At 40.1% G+C, this 21,634-nt stretch overlaps 1 protein-coding gene across 5 annotated transcripts; it reads right to left on the reverse strand.

Moving 5' to 3' along the window:
• Positions 1 to 785: 785 nt before the first annotated feature.
• On the reverse strand, positions 786 to 21,206 carry ttc32.L (tetratricopeptide repeat domain 32 L homeolog). Of its 5 annotated transcripts, XM_018264037.2 has the most exons (5): positions 21,055 to 21,206; positions 13,336 to 13,443; positions 11,714 to 11,880; positions 3,837 to 3,915; positions 786 to 1,331 (listed from the first exon to the last, which is right to left on the reverse strand). In XM_018264037.2, exons 1-5 carry the CDS (start codon positions 21,165 to 21,167, stop codon positions 1,262 to 1,264), a joined length of 537 nt encoding a protein of 178 aa, XP_018119526.1. In that variant the 5' UTR covers positions 21,168 to 21,206; the 3' UTR covers positions 786 to 1,261. The 5 variants fall into 5 exon arrangements, with proteins under 5 accessions (XP_018119526.1, XP_018119525.1, XP_018119529.1 ...); XM_018264036.2 differs by lacking the exons at positions 786 to 1,331; positions 3,837 to 3,915 and adding an exon at positions 8,144 to 9,001 and having other exon boundaries at positions 21,055 to 21,205; XM_018264040.2 differs by lacking the exons at positions 786 to 1,331; positions 3,837 to 3,915 and adding an exon at positions 8,144 to 9,001 and having other exon boundaries at positions 21,080 to 21,177.
• Positions 21,207 to 21,634: the final 428 nt, after the last annotated feature.

Here is a 21,634-nt window from a genome sequence, read left to right on the forward strand (position 1 = left end):
CAATCAAGGGGTTAAGCAGGAAGAGTTGTCGTAGGCAGGCGAGGGTCAGGATACAGAATAGTCAGGAACAGGCAGGGTCAAACACGGGTAATCAAACAGACTAGATTCAGAACAGATCAAACGCACAAGGCTCAGGAACCACAAGAAACAAGTTCTATCACGGGCATCAGTCAGCAGTCTGAATGGGCCTTTTATACTATTTGAATTTCGCGCCTTTGCGCGCTGATGTGTGATGTGTGCCTGCGCCTTTAAATATCACAGAGGCGCGCCCTAGAGATTCGGCGCCAGCGGCCTAACGTGCGCCCACACGATCCGACGCCTGCGGCCTAACCGAACCCGCACGACGTGGCGGGCGTCCCCGCCGAGGGGGGCGGCAGGCGTCCCTGCCGTCCCCCCACTAGACCACCAGGTATGTCTCTTACAACAGTGTTGACTGTGTCACCAGAATTGTATTCATGAGGGGTAGAGGCACATAGGCACCCTCCCTCTACTTCCTAACCGAGGCCGCAGCAAAACCTTTCTGTTGCAAGGACAGGCTGACCTGCACTCCCTAATGCGGTGCAATGTAATGTGCATGCATCAGGATGTAACTGAACACAATGGGCATGGTCCTGCACCCCTTAATGCCCCTGCACTTGTTGCAGGAGTAGTCATAAATACCTTAATTGTAATATTACTTAATTAATAATGATTAATTATATCTTAGTTAGGATCAAGTATAAGGTATTGTTTTATTATCACAGAGAAAAAGGAAATCATTTTCAAAAATTTGGATTAATTGGATAAAATGGAGTCTGAGGGAGTTGGCCTTCCTGTATTCAGAGCTTTCTGGATAACGGATCCCATTCCTGCATTGGCGTTTTGCTTCTGATTCAGAAACTAAAGACATTGTTTGCCAATCTATAATGTTTGCGATACAGAGTGCAAAGACATTGAATAAACAAATGAATACATTTATTTAATTTAATCCGACCCTGCATTCAGGGTCGGATTGGTCCAGCGGGACAACGAGAGAAATCCCTGGCCTGCGTTTATTTGAGACCTGTGTCCATGACATGGGTTGGCTTTCAGAATGGATTTAAGGGACCCATTCCCATAGATTAGATCAGACCGTTGTGGTTTGAACGAATTCTAACAATGATGTGGTTAATGTGGGCACTGCATTACAGTTCTATTACAACAAGGGAATGATAACTGTATTATGAATCAGGATCATACCCATATTAAGGCTACAAATAAAATGAATACACTTAGCTGATTTTTATTTCCTTTTGCTGTCTGGTTTCACAAGCTGTGCTCTACTGCCATCCAATGTCCATCTGAGATTCGCTCTAGAGTGGATTGAATACAAACATAGTTAATAAGAGTGAAATGATTATACAGGTATGGGACCTGTTATCCAAAATGCTAGGGACCTGGGGTTTTCCAGATAATGGATACTTTCGTAATGTGGATCTTCATACCTTAAGTCTACTAGAAAATCATAGAAATATGAAATTAACCCCATAGGCTGGTTTTGCTTCCAATAAGGATTAATTATATCTTAGTTGGGATCAAGTACAAGGTAATGTTTTATTATTACAGATAAAAGATATTTTACAACATTTGATTTATTTGGATATTTGGGAGACAAACTTCCTGTAATTCTGAGCTTTCTGGATAACGGGTTTCCAGATAATGGATCCCATATGTGTATGCGTTCTTTGGCACCGACATCTCAGTTTAATAGTATACCTTATGGCAGGGATCCCCAACCTTTTGAGCCCGTGAGCAACATTCAGAAGTAAAAGGAGTTGGGGAGCAACACTAGCATGAAAAATGTTCCTGGGGTGCCAAATAAGTGCGTGATTGGCCATTTTGTAGCCCCTATGTGGATTGTCGACCTACAGTGAGTCTCTGTTTGGCAGTGCACCTGGTTTTTATACAACCAAAACTTGCTTCCAAGCCTGGAATTCAAAAATAAGCTCCTACTTTGAGGCCACTGGGAGCAACATCCAAGAGGTTGGAGAGCAACATGTTGCTCACGAGCTACTGGTTGGGGATCACTGCCTTATGGTTATGCATATTAACAAACTGTATGTTAATCTATAACCACATCTATTTTAGGCTGTGTAGCTACCTCCTGAAGACTATCACCATCTCAGAGTGTACATTAGTATTTTAAAGGGTAACTACTTTAAGATGAATGTTGTTCCTGATCCATCTGCCGCCATAGTAATTTGAGAGAACCTCCTTAAGTCCCAAATCCCTGTGCGCAGCTGAGAAATAAGTCTGGACAAATAGATAGAAAGACTTTACATGTCTGACAGACTCAGGGCAGTTAGTCTATAATAACCGCCTAAGCCATTAACTGAGTCTAGTCATCTTCAGACGACTTCTGTTCAAGCTCCACTTGAAAGTTGAACCTTTAGCCAAGATCCAGCCTTTGGCTAGGGCCTGTCTTGGTTCATGAAACGAGTACAGATATAGGAATATATTGGTGTATCGGTCATTCAGCCATAGTTTCAAGAATTATCTAGGACATCCAATCCATATTTACCCCAAATCTCACCATAACTGATCTTCAAGCTGGCTTTCAGGTTTATTTAGGAAGGTGATCCCCAACCAGTGGCTCTTGAGTAACGTGTTACTCCTAAATCCCTTGGATGTTGCTCCCAATGGCCTCAAAGCAGGAGCTTATTTTTGAATTCCTGGCTCGGAGACTAGTTTTGGTTGCATAAAAAACAGGTGTACTGCCAAACAGAGCCTCATGTAGTCTACCAGTCCTCATAGGGACTACCAAATAGCCAATCACAACCCTTATTTGGCTTCCACAGGGATATTTTTCATGCTTGCTTTGCTCCCCAACTCTTGAATAGTTTGGGCACCCTGGTTCTAGGAATAACACATATATTCATGATATAAAACACAATCATACCAGTCATTCTTATCTTTAAGCAGGGCCATACACGGACTAATAATATGGTATGAAACAAAAGTTTCCTATGATTATTGGTACATGTATGGCAGTAAGCCAATAGTGATCTATAGCCATCAGATATGGGACCTGTTATCCAGAATGCTGGGGACCTAGGGTTTTCTGGATAAGGGATCTTTCGGTAATTTGGATCTTCAAGTCTGCAAAGAAATCATTTAAACATTATGTGGGTTATTTATCAACGGTCAAACTTTAGAGTTATATATACCTCGAATAAACTCGAATTAACTCACAACTCAAATGGGGTCTTAATTAAAAAAAACTCTAATGGAAAAGCTCAAAAAGTTTGGGGTTAACAACCCAAAAACTCGTATTGATCGAATTTTGGCCAGGAAAATCGCTTGAATTGATCAAGTTTTTTATGCAAAACCCTCAAAACAACTTGATCATGCAGCCTATTAACATCTACAAATGGTTCAAGGGACCTCTGCCACTGACTTTTACATGATCTCGACAGGTTTTAGATTTGAGCTATTTCCAGGGTTGGGGTATGATAAATCTCAAAAATTTAATTTTGTGAATTTTGCTCAAAAAAATCAACTCGAAAACTTGAATTTTGGTGGAAAACACAACTCGAACCTTAATAAATCTGCCCCTAAATAAACCCAATAGGCTGGTTTTGCTTCCAATAAGGATTAATTATATCTTAGTTGGGATCAAGTCCAAGGTACTGTTTTATTATTACAGAGAAAAATAAATATTTGATTTTTATGGAGTCTATGGGAGATGACCATCCCATAATTCAGAGCTATCTGGATAACAGGTTTTCGGATAACGAATGCCATGCCTGTACTATGGATTTCGGTCAGTTTGGGGATCAGGCAGATTTGAAAAGTACCTCTAGTATAGGATTAGTTACCTGGGAGCACTCCGATCTACTCCATACTCCATGTGCCACACGTGAACAGCTACCCCGGTACAGCTCAAAAGTCCAGAACCTTTAAAAATAGAAATGGTGCACCATGGAGGGAGAAAAATGTGTAGACTTGAAAGTTGCTTTAAAAATCCATATTTATTATTCCAGTTTCATTCGTTAAAAAAGACAAAACATATGAAGGAACCATAGCTTAGCGCGTTTCGTGGCTATCCCGCCACGTTCTCAAAAGCACAGATTTGAAAAGTACCTCTGCCCGTTGCACCATGTTGTCCAGTGCACGGAGAATCAGCTGATCAGGGATTGAAGAGGAAACTCAGCCCTTCTCCACTTCCTATTGTTCCTGCCTTTATTAAAATAATAACAATATTTATAAGTCGCTATACCTAAAACTTACAAAGCTTCACACGCGGCAGGTAGGACTATATCTGATTGATCTATCTGCCGCCTATGCAAAGCCAAGTAGCACCTGACACACAAATCGCTGACTTTCTGGAGGGCCGTCTCATATAAGTAAAGTGGAAGGATTAAAATACCAGTCTTTTGTAGATTTCCGTTGGTAATCGGATTTAATTTTTATCCATTCTGCCACTAATTTCAGCCTTAAAGCTCCGTACAGGTTCTGCTTTATGCTCGTCCTTATGCTATGCCAAAATGGCTCCGGCGAGGGATACATGGTGCATGAAGCAATGCTTTTCCATATCAAGAACAGCTTGTAGATTACAGTTAATAGCCGAGTCGATCTGCCAGCATTACAATTCCACCCAGAAATCATTCTGGCAGACAACCTGTCAGGCTGAAACACCGCATTCTGCAGAATTATGTGAAGATGTATGGTTCACAACTTTCCTGGATCAAAATACCTTCTTTTTTTGCCCTTTTTAAAAAAAAGGGGTATTAAAGACTTCCCCCGTCGTTAGAGTTTATTGTGCCAAGCAAGCCTATAAATCAGATGGCAAAGCTTGGCTGTCATTGTTAAAAGGTCACTTTGTGTGTGGCACCAGGACAAGTAGTTTTGAGTACAATCAATAAGGATAACTTTCCAAGGTAAACTGGAATGGGTTCCACTGAGTGATTTACAGGTTGTGAACAACACTGAAGGGAAACCATTCTGATTTCTTAACATTTAGTGGTTTTGTTTTCTCTGCCTCGGCCAAGCTCCCTTATCTCTCCCACACAAGTTAATACATCTATAGCCAACAGGCCACATATTTAATTAAGAGTAATTCTTCCTGATGTGTCCTGTGACACATGACTCTAATACTAAGAGGCACATATATCAAAGGTCGAATTTCGAACCCATGTGAGTTTATTTAAACTCCCTTAAATTCAAATATATTCGAAATTCGACTGCAGGGTTATTTAATGAATCAAATATCTAAAACTCGGGACTAATTTTACCGACCCGAGAACTGGAATCGAGTTCAATTCGAATTCGACCAAACTCAGTTTGAGTATGTCTCCAAAAAAAACTTGAATGTCACGTATCTTGACAGCGCTATATAAATAAATGATGATGATGTCAGGAAGGCTACAAACTAGGGATGCACCGAATCCACTATTTTGGATTTGGCCAAACCCCCCGAATCCTTTGTGAAAGATTTGGCCGAACCGAACCCTAATTTGCATATGCAAATTTGCATATGCAAATTAGGGGTGGGAAGAGGAAAACATTTTTACTTCCTTTTTTTCTGACAAAAATTATGGTTCGGACAAATCCTGCTGAAAAAGGCCGAATCCCGAACCGAATCCCGAACCGAATCCTGTGCATCCCTACTACAAAGATCTTCAAATAGTCACTGGACCTCTCCCATTGACTTATACAGTATTTCGGCATGTTTTAGGTGGCGAATAGGGATGGGTGAATTTGACCTGTTTCACTTTGCCAAAAATTCACCACCGTTGAAAATTTGCCGAAATCCATGAAAATCCATTGGCGACAAATTTTTTTGACGCGCGGACAACAATATTTGGCACGCAGTATTTTTTTTTTTTTTACCATTGGAGTCTATGGGCGTCATTTCCACGTCGAAACTCTGCAAAATGTTTGGACAATTCCCTAGTCAAATTTGACAGTTTTGACCATAAAAAAAAATTGAAAATTCGAATTCAATTCGACCCTTAATTAATCTGCCCCTAAGTGTATATCCAGAATCCTATAAAACAATACAGGACTGTAAGCTTTTATACAATTCGATTTCTGGGTGGCATCTGTCCAATCCCAAACTTAAACACCGGTGGGATCCTCTAGCCAGTCAAGCTGCTAGACGAGAAGCAAACGAGTGAGCCAATGGGAGGCTGTAAGCAGAATCATTAGGCAAAACATGCAGGAAGGTTTAAAATAAATTCCATGGACTGAATCGTCAAATCTGGGTGAATTGAATTTAAACCCAAACTTTCACATGCTTAATGATTGCAAAAAATCTTTGCAGCTTTTCTGATGTGGGCACTTAGCAAAACAGCATGTAAAAGTTTTTATGAAGCAACTGTGTTACCTTGCCTGGTACAAGCAGGGCAATAGAGTATTTACAATAGTAGGGCATTACAAACATGATCTTGTGTGTCATGTCCAGGTTGGCAACTTCTGCAGAATTTAGGAACATTTGGTTTATAGCATCACTATTAAATCAGCCAAACCTGCACTGGAAATCTGGAGATTCTGGAGGAGGGAGTCCTCAATGATTGTCACCACTCCCTCTGCTTCTGCCACCAAGTCCACCCATGTAACTCACTTGCGTTCTCATCATACACAATCTGAATACACAGTCCCAGAGTTAGAGAAAGCAGCAGAGGGGGTGCTCCCACGCAGGCATGTGCTTCTGTTGCTAACCCCTAACTGAGACCCTGGATTCTGGCAAATTCCAGAGATGCTACTGAAAATCAGTCACTATTTATTAAGACTGTGGGAGACTGTTTGGACCTCTGTGTACAGGAAATGCCAGGGCTTATTCTGAATCTCAGGATGGACCTGAATCCAGCCCAGCCTATTTTTAAGTTTAACTCTTAGTTTTGCCTCTTTATAGGTCCCTGGTAAGGCCTCATCTGGAGTATGCAGTTCAGTTTTGGACTCCAGTCCTTAAGAGGGATATAAATGAGCTGGAGAGAGTGCAGCGACTAAGTGCAACTAAATTGGTTAGAGGGAGGGAAGACTTAAATTATGAGGGGAGACTGTCAAGGTTGGGGTTGTTTTCCCTGGAAAAAAGGCGTTTGCGAGGGGACATGATTACACTTTACAAGTACATTAGAGGACATTATAGACAAATAGCAGGGGACCTTTTTACCCATAAAGTGGATCACCGTACCAGAGGCCTCCCCTTTAGACTAGAAGAAAAGAACTTTCATTTGAAGCAACGTAGGGGGTTATTCACAGTCAGGACAGTGAGGTTGTGGAATGCACTGCCAGGTGATGTTGTGATGGCTGATTTAGTTAATGCCTTTAAAGGAGAAACCTTAATTATAAAAACCTCTACCCCCCTACCCTACACAGACCCCCCTCCTTGCTCCGCCCCCCAGTCTAGACCTTCGGTAAATGCCCCTAACTCTTTACTTACCTATCTTTGCAGATTCAGCGCAGCAGAGCTCACGGTCACCATCTTCTTCTCTTCGGTCTTCTTCAAGAAGTAAGTGCCGTATTTGCGCATGTACAGTTAGAGCAGTCTTTGGGTTTTTGACAACTGCGCATGCGCCGAAATCGACGGAAATTGGTGAAGCACCGGAGGAAAACCCGAAAATTACCAAAGAGCCTGGAAGATGGCGCCTGTGAGCTCCGTTGCGCTGAATCTGCAAAGAGAGGTGAGTAAAGAGTTAGAGGCATTTACCAAAGGTAACAGCTAGGCTGGGGGGAGGGGGGTCTATGCAGTGTAGGGGGTAGAAGTTTTTATAATTAAGGGTTTGATTCTTCTTTAAGAGGGACTTGGATGATTTTTTGGACAGACATAATATCCAAGGCTATAGCGATACTAAACTCTATAGTTATGGGTATATATAGTTTATGTGGGTGTATGGAGGGGTCAGTGTGTATGGACACTGGGTTTTATTTAGAGGGGTTGAACTTGATGGACTTCGATCTTTTTTTCAGCCACATTTAACTATGTAACTATGTAATCATACAGTGGGCAAGCAATCACAGAACTAATCAACAATGAAGGGTGCAGTGTTCACTGGAAGTGAAAAAGAAATAAAACCTCTGATTAGTTGAAAAGTGTTACTATACACAAATGTGTTTCAGAAAGCAGCTGCAGTTGTTGTTCTGCAACTTCTGTCCTTCATCATAATAATAATAATAAACAGAGTAGACTGCATCCATATTTATCTCTCAGGTACAGATATTTACTAGGAATGCACCGAATCCACTATTTTGGATTGGGCTGAACGCTTCACGAAAGATTCGACCGAATACCGAACCAAATCCTTATTTGCATATGCAAATTAGGGGTGGGAAGGAGAAAACATTCTTTACTTCCTTGTTTTGTGACAAAAAGTCCCTTGATTTCCTTCCCGCCCCTAATTTGCATATACCGGGCAGAAGGATTCGGACGAATCCGAATCCTGCTTAAAAAGGCCGAATCCTGGCCGAATCCTGGATTCGGTGCATCCCAACATTAAACTTATACTCTATGTATCAGAGGTCTTAAATTGTCCATTCAATTGTAAAAAGGAGTAATATAATCTGTCTAAAATACATTTTCAGTAAAACATAACGGTGCAGATTATCCTAGACGTGTGTGGGGGCAGCCATGACAGGCTCTAGAGAAATCAACTTTTGCATAAAAGGAGTACACAAGGTTTACTCAGGGAGAAAAACCCATCAAAGCATGTGCTGTTGATTACTGTATATCATAATTAATTAGTCATTAATTGTGTCCGTATAATTTTCAGCCATAGAAGGCTCAATCACTTTATCCATATCCCAGGCAATCTTGGGACTAAAACAAGATTAGAATGCATCGCAGTCAGTTTATAAACTTCATCGCCCTGGTTGTCTTGTCTTACAATCCATTATACTGCACAGTCTTCGGAAAGGTTGGCCATCCGCCTCATCTTCTCTTCTTTGTCCTGAAGACTTTGCTGCAAACTTCTCTGAGCATCCTTGAACTCTGGATTTAAGGCCAGCACCTTCTGAAAATCCTTAACGGCTTCGTCAAAATAACCTGTTGTGGGCACACAGTGAGTAATGCATGCAGTCCGTATACAGGACGGGATTTCAAAACTTTTAAAAGCCCCCTGCCTTATTAACTGAAAGGGGTTGTTCATACTTTTAGTATGATGTAGAGAGTGATATACCGAGACAATTTGCAATTTGTTTTCATTTTTTATTATTTGTGGCTTTTACGTTATTTAGCTTTTTATTCAGCAGCTCTCCAGTTTGCAGTTTCAGCAATCAGGTTGCTAGGGTCCAAATTACCCTAGCAACCATGCACTGATTTGAATAATAGACTGGAATATGAATAGGAGAGGCCTGAATAGAAAGATGAGTAATAAAAAGTAGCAATAACAATTATATTTTATACCTTAGAGGGCATTTCTTTTTAAATGGGGTCAGTGGCCATTTGAAAAATGGAATAAGTCAGAAGAAGATTGCAAATAATTCAAAAGACAGAAGAAATAAATAATGAAGACCAATTTAAAAGTTGCTTACAATTTGACATTCTGCAAGATACCAAGAGTTGACTAAAAGGCAAACCACCCCTTTAAAAGGGACTATATACTGAACATAAATAGATTGTGTATAGATTTCCGTGAAGTCCTTCCAACAATATTTAATGCTCATATCTAACACCAGAGGGCAGATTAATTAAGGGTCGAATTGGTTAAAATTGTTAAATTCGACTAGGGAATTATCCAAACTCGATTCGAGTTTTCTAAAAAATAAAAATAATAAAATAAAAAATAAAAAATCGAATTAGATATTTATCAAACTCTGGGCCTTTAAGAATTCAAATTCGACTATTCGCGACCTGCCGAATTACTGTATAAGTCAATTGGAGAGATCCAGTGACCAATTTGGAGATGTTTGTAGCCTTCCTTTTTTTTCTGAGAAAAAACTTTAATCGAATTCTAATCGAGTTTTCAGGTCAGTCAAATTCGTCTGAGTTTTAGATATTACATTTTTTTCTTGCATAACCCCCAGTCGAATTTGGAATATATTCGAATTTAAGGGAGTTTAAAAAAAACTCACATGAATTTGAAATTCGACCCTTGATAAATGTGCCTCCAGAAGTCATGGTTTCATTTGAGTATACAACCAATTTTGAGTTCTATAATGGCCAATTGAGTTATATATATAGTGTAGATTATAAGGATAGTATAAGTTACCGAGGAGTTTCATGACCATATAAAAACACGAGGCAGAAGGCCGAGTGTTTTTATACAGGTCATGGAACTCCGAGGTGACTTCTAATATCCTTATCATTTACAATAGAGGGTACTTTATTTGTTAAAATACACAAGTGAGTGAGTCATGTGACAAAAATGACATCACTACTCACCATTTATATATAGTGGATAATGTACCCCTAGTGTAATTTATAAAGATATTATGTCACCGAGGAGTTATGTGACCATATAAAAGCACGAGGCCTTAGGTCACATAACTCCGAGGTGACTACTAATATCATTATAAATTTAAGTAGTACATTATGCATTATAATCTACAGTTTTTATGTACCTTACAATGTAAAGAATGGCTTCACTTACATACTTCTAAATGACACTTACTAGTATGCTATGCCTTTGCCCCCCTTCCCTTGCTAGTTTTCTCCTTATGTTTCCCTGTAGTTCTTTTTGTAGTTAAAGGACCAGTAACAATTTTTTTTTTTTTTAAATTAGTTTGTCCCTAACGGAAAAAAAACCACCAGTACACATTTCAGTTTAAATTCGCAAAGTCTTTATTAAGAAATAACTCACAGATACTCTGCTTCCGCTCCTCTTCAGAAAAGGCGATCCGGCGACAATCCATCGTGCGGTGCCTGATTTCTTCTCCCTGCCTATCTCCTATAGAAGGCAGGGAGGAGAAATAGAGCGCAGCATGATGGATTGTCGCCGGATCGCCTTTTCTGAAGAGGAGCGGAAGCAGAGTATCGGTGAGTTATTTCTTAATAAAGACTTCGCGAATTTAAAAATGATTTTTTTTTTCGTTAGGGACAAACAATTTATTTTTTTTTTTTTTAAAAATTATGTTACTGGTCCTTTAAGTACCTTTATTTGAATTTCTCTGCCCCTTGTGTTCTTGCTTGCCATAGTTTACAGTTGCAGGCTGAGATCGGTGGAGGGGGAGTTGGACTGAGACTTGGGATTGAAAGTGGGAGGGGGGAAGAGAGGGAGACTGAAGAAACACCATGAAGTGAAGAAGCCTGGCAGAGCTGACATGGGGAGCGGGAGTGAAACTTGAGAAGGTGGATGCCCGGAAAAGAGGAGGAGCAAGACTGGCGAGAGACCGTGGAAAGGGAACCGGAAGACTGCAGAGGCAGCATGTGAGGGGAGAAGCTGCACGGAGCAAATTGTCAGCAGCATGGAGAAAGACCTGTATAGTTAAGTGAAAGCAGGGGCTGAGAGGGAGCGCACCAGCTGGAGTGCGCTAGCGGTGAGCCTGCCAGTCAGAGACGGGAGGGAGAAAAAAATGGAAGGGAAGGCTGCAGAGCAAGAGCAGCACCATGAAATTTCTCTGTTATATAAACGCCGCGTTCGGACGCAAGAACGCGCTGTTTATAATGATATAATTTACAGTCTGGTCCCATAGGGAAATGACCAGACTGTAGATTATAAGTGGATATCTGTCTGATATATAAAACACACATACACTTATTACAAGGAATATTGCTAGATACTGTGCAGAAAAGAGACATATCTCAAGTGGCACCCACCTAAGCGATACAAAATTAACCCTCTGTTGTAATATGGCACCTCGAAGCTTGGCTTGATTTGTATGGCCTCTGTGTAATCATCCATCGCCTCGTAGAAGTCAACTCGGAAATATTTGATTTGTCCCCTATTATTGAAAGCAACGGCAAGATCCTCAGGGCTGCATTGGCTAAATATAATGAAAGATTGAGGATTATAGAATGCATAATTACAAAGATTAAGCCTGTTAAATATATTTGTTTACACATTTACAGCTGTATTTAGTTAATAAGAGATGCGCTCCTATCCAACTAACCTAGCAAAGTACTAATGGCTGTACTATGCAGCCAAAATAGGATTAAATAATGCAGAGACACTTAGGCCAGAGTGTAAAACTTGCAGGCTTGCCTTCAAATGTAATAAAAGGTGCCATGTTTGCTCAGGTGCAGCATATCAATAAATGTTTGGTTCTAAACAGGTGACCAGTAAATGCCACCTGCTGATTGGTTGCTATAGGTGATTAGACCTGAAGCAGGCTTTGCTGCTTTAATTACATAACCGGAGAGCTGAGCCAAACCAGCAGGGTGCCCTAAGCAACCCAGACACCCACCTCACCTCCGGGGCCAAGCATGCAGGGGTAGAAGAATGAAGAAAATGATGCCAACCCCAAGTTCCAGGCCTCAATAACTGCCTTGGACATCACAGAAATGGCCCTAGATAAGGGTCCTACAACAGCAAAGACTTCTCATGAATGTCAGGTTTCAGTTCCCTAGCTCAAGAGAAGCTGTTTCAGGCTGCAAAATGTAGTCCTTATCAATTAACTAGTTCTGCCTTTGCATCAGAAAAAGACTGTCTTTCCTTATTTAAAGGAATACTATTCCCCCGAATAATGTAGGTCTCTATAAAAGGATATTGTATAAAACAGCTCATATGTAAAACCCTGCTTCTTGTAAATAAACCATTTTCAGAATAATATACTTTTTTAGCAGTATGTGCCATTGGTTAATCATAATAGAAAATTGCCATTTAAAAAAAATAAGGGCCGCCCCCTGGGATCGTAGGATTCACGGTGCACACATACAAACCATAAATGTTCGGTCACATATATTAACAGTCAGTCTTTTGCTTCCACACTTCTTCCTGTTACAGTTAGAGCTGCAGTATTTCCAATGATTTTCTATTGTCTACGTGTCACAGTTTTCCCATTATTGAACTGTAAAATGTCATTTTTCACCTTCTGATGCAACTCTGGGAAGGGGGGTCGCCGACCCTGTAAACTGTTCTAAATTGATACATTTAGTTGATACATTTTTTATTTTTGTCCATGCTGAGCAGAATCTCTTGGTTTCATTACAGGCAGCTGTTGATACAATAGTTGCTAATACTCCAGAGACGCTGCTGAGAAATGGATCAACTAAATGTTGCAAAATTGTAACAGTTCAGAGTCTGCACCTGAATTACTGAGCTGCCAGACTCAAACACTATAGACACGAACATTTTACAGTAAAAAATAAATAATGCAAAGTAATTGAAAAAAGTCTTTATTTCTGGGGAATAATCTGAAAACAACTGAAAAAAGTGTTTGGAAGGTGAACAACCCCTTTAAAAAAAACAACAGACCCTGCAGATTCCACTGTACTCTCACCTCCCCTGATGACAATTGTCAATCACTCGTCCGTAGAGCTCTTCTGCAGCTTCTAACTGCCTTCTCTCCAGCTCAGCATTAGCGGCCTTAAGCAGATCATGCTCCATCCTGAGAAGGAAAAAGGAAAACTGTCAGTCACTCGTCTGTCCCGTGGAAAAAGTGAGGAAGTGATGATAAGACAGATGCAAATGCACGGTGAGCAAATGAAAATTGAACTTACTGAGAATGAAAAGGAGTAAAACCCCTCTCTATCTAGTCACCCTCCAATTATTAATAACACATTGACGATATCTGTATTGTTCAACTGTTCAGCTTCCAAAGATTGAGAATAATTTAAATAAATATTTTAAATTCAATAACCATAAGAAAATATGTCGTAATTCGTCAACACCAAAAGGTGATTACCCTATTGAATACTTTGTGCCGTTAATAAATGATTATAAATTACTTCTACAATACTAAATTAAGTGATTAATTAAAGTGCTAGTGCCAATATTTAATCCAAATTCATGACTTAAATAACCAAAGTAAAATAAAAGTGCCTGCACAAATAAGGGTAATAAATTAGGTAAAAACTGGATTACCACAAATTAATTAATAAAAATTAACTAAATTCATTACCAACCAACTGCTGACAGTGGATTAAAAAAAAAAAAAAAAAAAAGGGGGGGGCCCCAATAGAATGGTACCGGTAAATTATAATTGGTTTACACACCTCAGCCAAAGCTGATGGGTGTTTGAAAGTGAATAAATTAAAAATTATTAATATCAATTTGTCCAATTTGAGACCAGCATTGAAGAAAAAGAATGAAAATGAAAAGGATAGAAGTGGAGAAGTCCCAAGATCTAACTGCCTATAATTTTTCTAAGTTCTGGGACCCCACAAGGAGAGATAGTAGGTCTCTTGTGGGGTCCCAGAACTTAGAAAAATTATAATAATAATTGGTGGGTGATTAGATAGAGAGGGGTTTTACTCCTTTTCATTCTCAGTAAGTGTATAACTAGGTAATTATACCTCTCTCTCTAGAAAGTGAATTCAAATTTAATTAGGGTACACAAAACAAACCTTTTTTTTTTTTAAACAAATGAAAATTGAAGCCATAGACGAGCACAGAATATTCCTTCCCTGCAAATCTGCTTTTGTACATGACATTAGCAGCCATACGCATTAGGAAGCAGTCTCCAATAGGAGGCCATACACACAGAGATAGCATGGTATAAGCACCATAGGACTCATTTATATAGCATAAAGGCTCATTAACAGGAAGACCACTATCATGAAAATATCATGGTTCCCATGAAATTTGTGGGCAGAGTGAGTGTACATGTAAAGATTCCAGTCAGGTGCATCAATGTTTTTTTTCCATTCCTGGGTATTCGGCCGAATCTTTCATGAAGGTTTCAGCCGAATGACAAATAGTGAATTTGGTGCATCCCTAGATTCATACTGCACAAAAAGATCTTATTGCTCATTTGAGCCAAACTGACTGAGATGCTCAAACCTGCCTGAACCAATATCTGTAGCACGGGGATGACTGTCCTAAAAAATCAGCTGAAACTATTAGATATCCAAGACAAATATCTACATGTGTATGTCCAGCACAAGGCTTCGATCACTACAGCTCTATCTGACTATTTTGGAGAGGGCCCCTATACGTAGAGGCACATTTATCAAGGGTTGAATTTTAAATTCATGTTCAGTTTTTTAAAACTCCCATAAATTCAAAATTTATTAATCAAATCGTTTTTTCTCAGCTCGGACGAATTGAATCGACCGAAAACTCAAATCAAGTTTGATTTGAATTATAGAAACTCAGGAAGGCTACAAACATCACCAAATTGATAACTGGGCCTCTCTCGTTGACTTATACAGCAATTCGGCAGGTTTTAGGTGGTGAATAGTCAGATTTGAGTCCTTAAAGGTCCAGAGTATGATAAATCTCGAAATTCAAATTAAAACTCGAATTGAGTTTGGATAATTCACAATTCGAATTTGAGTTTTGACCAAAACATATTTGAAAATTTGAATTCTCACGTCAATCCTTAATAAATATGCCCCTTAGTGTTGCTAGCTGGCAGTTCACAGGGGGTTCCAGAGCTGGGTAGGTAAATGATGAACTGGGCAAGTTGGGGTTGTTCACGCTGGAGAAGAGGCGTTTAAGGGGTGATATGATAACTATGTATAAATACATAAGGGGATCATATAATAATCTCTCTAATCCACACTATAGAAGTGACTGCGCTCTGGGAGAGTGGTTTAATAGGCTTCTTCTATCTCAGTGTACACCCCCACCTCAGGTGTAGAGTAAATCAATTGAAATTGGAGTTACTGAGAGAAACAGCCAAGAATGCAGTGCTTGCTGCTAATTGTGCTTTATTGCCACGACATGTCGTGGTAATAAAGCACAATTAGCAGCAAGCACTGCATTCTTGGCCGTTTCTCTCAGTAACTCCAATTTCAAATAATCTCTCTAATGCTTTATTTACCAGTAGGTCTTTCCAGCTGACACGAGGGCACCCATTCCGATTAGAAGAAAAGAGGTTCCGCCTAAATATTGGGAAGGGGTTTTTTACAGTGAGAGCTGTGAAGATGTGGAATTCTCTCCCTGAATCAGTGGTACAGGCTGATACATTAGATAGCTTTAAGAAGGGGTTGGATGGTGTTTAGCAAGTGAGGGAATACAGAGTTATGGGAGATAGCTCATAGTACAAGTTGATCCAGGGACTGGTCCCATTGCCATTTTGGAGTCAGGAAGGAATTTTTCCCCCTCTGAGGCAAATTGGAAAGACTTTAAATGGGTTTTTGCCTTCCTCTGGATCAACTGGCAGTTAGGCAGCTTATATATAAACTTAAGGTTGAACCCTGATGGATGTGTGTCTTTTCTCAACCTAACTTACTGTTTTTACTGTCAATGAAATGCTACTGCATTGAGGATACAGCAAACAGGGCCGCCATAAGACAGGAGTTCTCTCAGGGCTATGGACCACTGCAGGGCCGAAACTAGGGGTAGACAGAAGAGGCACGTGCCTAGGACGCAACGAAGTGGGGGTGCCAAGCACGTGCCTCTTCTTTCAGCCTACCCCTGGTCCGGACCATTTATTTCCCATCGGCACTCTTCAGCGTGCTTCTGTGAGCGCTGTCTTCACCCTCCACAAATTTAAATATTGAGCGTACATGTGCACTCCGGGATGCGCGCGCATGTGAAAAGCCATGACGCATGCGCATGCATACCTCGTGATGCGCCCGAGCACTGGAGGCTGTGCCGGCAAGGGAGGTGAAGTGGCCATCTGGGTTGCCTTGGGCGCCGAGCTGGCTTGGCCTGGACCGCTGCAAAAGGAGCTTTCTGATAAAATGGCAGGGTCGGTGAGGTTTGGGCAGGGTCGAACTGGGGGGCTTGGGGCCCCCCGGGGCTACTGGCCCTGGGCCCCCCTCCTGCTCCGGTTCCCCTGTAAGTGTGTATGCGCGTCAGTGCGCAACACTAGTTAGCATGCGCACGGTCCACCGATAATGCGCACGCACAAAATTTGATTTTACCGCAACCCCTGACAACGAGGGGTCGCGCCACTGAGTAGCGGATCTGGGCCGGCGGGGCCCACAAGTTCCTGGGGCCCATCGGGTTTTTTCCCGGTGTCCCGTCGGCTCAGTCCGACACTGAGTTTGGGTTATAACCAGGTGACTCTACAGAACCTCATGATTCGGACAGGAGAAGTTGTATTAACTGCCTTCCAGGCCCAGACTGGCAATCTGTGGGTTCAGGCAAATGCCAGAGGAGCTGCTATAAGGTCAACTACAAGAGGTCCTCTGCACTCAATCCATTATCAATATATTTAAGACAGCGACATTTTGTGCATACTGCTACTAAAAAATGCCTTACCCTTTAAACAAAACAGGGATTGTTTGTCCATATATTGTAATATATTTAAGCTGGCCAACTACGTCAAAGTCATCCCATATCTGGCCAGTCCTACGCTTAATTTTCATCTGATTCATTAAGAATTCAATTGCTTAATTATACATTTTACAAAGGGACTAAGTCCAAAATGTCGCTGTCTTAAATATATTGATAATGGGTTGAGTGCAGAGGAATCTTGTAGTTGACTATATGTATTTTGTGGTCACAGCCTCATTTCACCCCCGCCTAATGGTTTTAAAAACTAGTGGTGAGCACAACTTTCCCTTGTTTGTTATAGTTTATACAGGAGCAGTGACCAGCTCTATGTTGTAGCTCCCACCCTTCCCAACTATAGTCAGGTGATCCCACTGGTGTCTAATAAAAGGGCAGCCAAGTTTGGGAGGTTTACTTTGAAAGCAGCAAGTAAGTTGCGGGTAAAACCTAGTCCCTTTGTAAAATGTATAATTAAGCAATAGAATTCTTAATGAATCAGATGAAAATTAAGCGTAGGACTGGCCAGATATGGGATGACTTTGACGTAGTTGGCCAGCTTAAATATATTGCAATAAATGGACAAACAATCCCTGTTTTGTTTAAAGGGTAAGGCATTTTTCAGTAGCAGTATGCACAAAATGTCTCTGTCTTAAATATATTGATGATCTCCAAGTACAGAAAATAAAGTGCTAGAATCCTCAAAAATTCATTGAGGAGGGGGATTTAACAGAAAGAATAAAATATAGTATAGTATTTTTTTAAAAAATTTTTTTGTTTTTTGTTTTTTTTAAAAAATTGTTAACACCCACCGTGATTATTAACAGTGATAATAGTGTTCTTTTATTTAACTTAGAAGAAGAGAGCCCAAAAAAGTGAAAGTTGTGAATTTTAGATGAAAAATAACAAAAAAAGAATCAAAAATAAAAAATAAAATTAAAAAATTAAAAAAAGTGAAAAAGTGAATAATTCAGTGAATTAATAGATACCAACGATTTCTCTCCAAGTGATAGTGAATGCAGTGTTATTTGTTACTTAAAACACATTCAATTGTGCAATAGGTGAATATTAATGTAATTAAGGAATATTTAGTGTGGGTTCAACTTCCCCTTAGATTTTTCCCGTTTAAGATCCACACTCTATGGATTAGAGGAAAGGTAACATAGAATACTTTGCCACAATTCCGGTACAACCGGTTGTGCAGCTCACTCACCAAATGTGAGTTAAGGGAGAGCGTCTGATAGGTCCTGTTCGCGCTGTTTCCACTCTTTTTCTACTATCCAGGTTGTTGTAAGAGGGATAAAAATAGAGAGGGGCATGTGCAGGGATCACTTTAAAACAGTTTAATAGAATAAAAATACACTCACAAACACGATCGGTAAAACTGCAAAAGGATTGGTAAAAGTCCCGCGAAAGTCGCTGTGTCTCCTTGGCGTCCCTCGGAAGATACAGACGTCTCTCTGGATCGGGTACTCCTGCAAAAGGTTAGCGTGGTCCTTTTCGCTTACGCGTTTCGCCTGGCTGGCTTCTTCCTGAGCGATGACGTCCACATACTTTCTTGCCCCTTTATTCTCTGTGCGCTCTCAACCAAACTTACAACAACTTTATTTACAAGTGTTTCAGTGCATTTAGGCACTGTTCTTTATACAGCTAGTGCGTATCATAACTTCAAAAAAATCCTGCCCTATTGTTTCTACACCCAGAAGGGATTTCGTGCACTTATTTATACATATAAAACGATTAAACATATGTATTCAATCAGGTCTTTTCAGATAAGGAAATTCTAGATAAGGAAATAGCTACTCTTTTCAGGTCTTATCAGAAGACAGAAATAGATACTTTGAATTGTAATTTTAAAAAAATACAGAGCGGTGCCATACAAGTTATATTCAAGAGTGTGACAAACACTGAATGTGACAATTATCGCTTAAACTAATGTTGGAGTCCAAGTGTTTAAATTGTTTTTAAATTGTTTTCTAAATTGTTTTTTAAAAAAAAGTTTTTTTAAAATTATGGATTTTTAATGCTGTAGAATTGTTGAATACATATGTTTAATCGTTTTATATGTATAAATAAGTGCACGAAATCCCTTCTGGGTGTAGAAACAATAGGGCAGGATTTTTTTGAAGTTATGATACGCACTAGCTGTATAAAGAACAGTGCCTAAATGCACTGAAACACTTGTAAATAAAGTTGTTGTAAGTTTGGTTGAGAGCGCACAGAGAATAAAGGGGCAAGAAAGTATGTGGACGTCATCGCTCAGGAAGAAGCCAGCCAGGCGAAACGCGTAAGCGAAAAGGACCACGCTAACCTTTTGCAGGAGTACCCAATCCAGAGAGACGTCTGTATCTTCCGAGGGACGCCAAGGAGACACAGCGACTTTCGCGGGACTTTTACCAATCCTTTTGCAGTTTTACCGATCGTGTTTGTGAGTGTATTTTTATTCTATTAAACTGTTTTAAAGTGATCCCTGCACATGCCCCTCTCTATTTTTATCCCTCTTACAACAACCTGGATAGTAGAAAAAGAGTGGAAACAGCGCGAACAGGACCTATCAGACGCTCTCCCTTAACTCACATTTGGTGAGTGAGCTGCACAACCGGTTGTACCGGAATTGTGGCAAAGTATTCTATGTTACCTTTCCTCTAATCCATAGAGTGTGGATCTTAAACGGGAAAAATCTAAGGGGAAGTTGAACCCACACTAAATATTCCTTAATTACATTAATATTCACCTATTGCACAATTGAATGTGTTTTAAGTAACAAATAACACTGCATTCACTATCACTTGGAGAGAAATCGTTGGTATCTATTAATTCACTGAATTATTCACTTTTTCACTTTTTTTAATTTTTTAATTTTATTTTTATTTTTATTTTTTTATTTTTTATTTTTTATTTTTGATTCTTTTTTTGTTATTTTTCATCTAAAATTCACAACTTTCACTTTTTTGGGCTCTCTTCTTCTAAGTTAAATAAAAGAACACTATTATCACTGTTAATAATCACGGTGGGTGTTAACAATTTTTTAAAAAAAACAAAAAAATTTTTTAAAAAAATACTATACTATATTTTATTCTTTCTGTTAAATCCCCCTCCTCAATGAATTTTTGAGGATTCTAGCACTTTATTTTCTGTACTTGGAGATCGTCTCAAACAGGTGGAGGAGGACCTGCAAGTGCTGAACTGTGGGGAAACCAAAGTTTGTCCTTGGATACAACCTGATATATTTAAATATATTGATAATGGGTTGAGTGCAGAGGACTCTTGTATTTGTCTATATGTATTTTGTGGTCACAGCCTCATTGCACCCCCACCTAATGGTTTGAAAAAATAGTGGTGAGCACAACTTTCCCTTGTTTGTTAGAGCTGCTATAAGGTCCCATAGAAAGTCAGTATTTAGTGGGCTGATGGGGCCTCTGTGTATTTGAAAAGCCAGGGCCCATTTTGACTCTCAGTCCAGACCTGCTGCCTTCTACTATAGTTGAATGTAAGTGTCACTCTCATTGGCTAATCTGCGCCATAAAATCTGAAATGAGAGTTTATCAACACCAGGTCACTTGAAGAGTCAGAGAAACATCTAATTAACGTACAATCTAAGAGGCCATTACAATTTACACTTCAATTAATGCTGCTGCTGCCAGTCTCGCTGCTTTTCCCATAAACGTCACTCACGTGATCTGGTAAACTTGGTACCGCCGCACTCGTACTGGCAGCAGCGCTGTTACACAACAGGTAAGTGCGGGTTATATCTAGTTCCCCCTCTCTCAAACCGAGGACTCAAATTCACGTCCCGTCTCTGCCCTACCAGAAGGTTGCAAAAACAGTCACAAACCTTCCCATGTCTGAGCAACTCATACCTTCCAGCGGGGCGGCTTCACAGACACTAGACATAAAATTGCCCAATAGCAATATGGCCGCGTTCTTACGGCCACGTGACATACACATCGCTCAGTGCGCTTGTCAGGGGGAAAGCAGGGAGTGCGCATGCGTCTCAGCAGAGGGAGCTATTCCGTGTTATGGTGAGTAAACGACTATTGTAGGAGTCACGCCGCCTTCTGAATTATTTTATTACTCGAACTTCTGAACTAATAAAAAGCGAAAATAATAATTATCCAGTGGTACATATAAGAATGTGGCCCTCCAGGAGTCATTTCAATTCCAGCCAATGGTGCTAGAGGGGTGGGATGATTTCCTATTGGATGAGAAGGAGATAGCATGTTCTGCTGTTGGGGGTTTTTTTCTCAAAGTTTATATTTTTTATTTAGCTAAAAATTTTTAAAAATGGCTTAAAAAAACAAATGTTCAATGCTAAGCGGAACTGACCGTTCAGCATCTGAAAGCTCGCGAGGTCCTGCAGAAGTCAACGGGCGCCTTACTAGGCAAAATGGCCACCGTTCATTAAATTCAAGTTT

The sequence above is a fragment of the Xenopus laevis genome, chromosome 5L (assembly GCF_017654675.1).
Source record: "Xenopus laevis strain J_2021 chromosome 5L, Xenopus_laevis_v10.1, whole genome shotgun sequence".
Classification (NCBI taxonomy): Eukaryota; Metazoa; Chordata; class Amphibia; order Anura; family Pipidae; genus Xenopus; species Xenopus laevis.

Excerpts from the sequence above, each read along its gene's own strand:
- ttc32.L (XM_018264036.2), bottom strand. The coding sequence starts at position 21,167 with ATGTGTATGTCACGTGGCCGTAAGAACGCGGCCATATTGCTATTGGGC. Across the intron at positions 11,881-13,335 it reads GACAATTGTCATCAGGGGAG|CCAATGCAGCCCTGAGGATC; the intron begins GTGAGAGTACAG and ends CATTATATTTAG. Across the intron at positions 9,002-11,713 it reads GTTAATTTTGTATCGCTTAG|GTTATTTTGACGAAGCCGTT; the intron begins GTGGGTGCCACT and ends TGCCCACAACAG.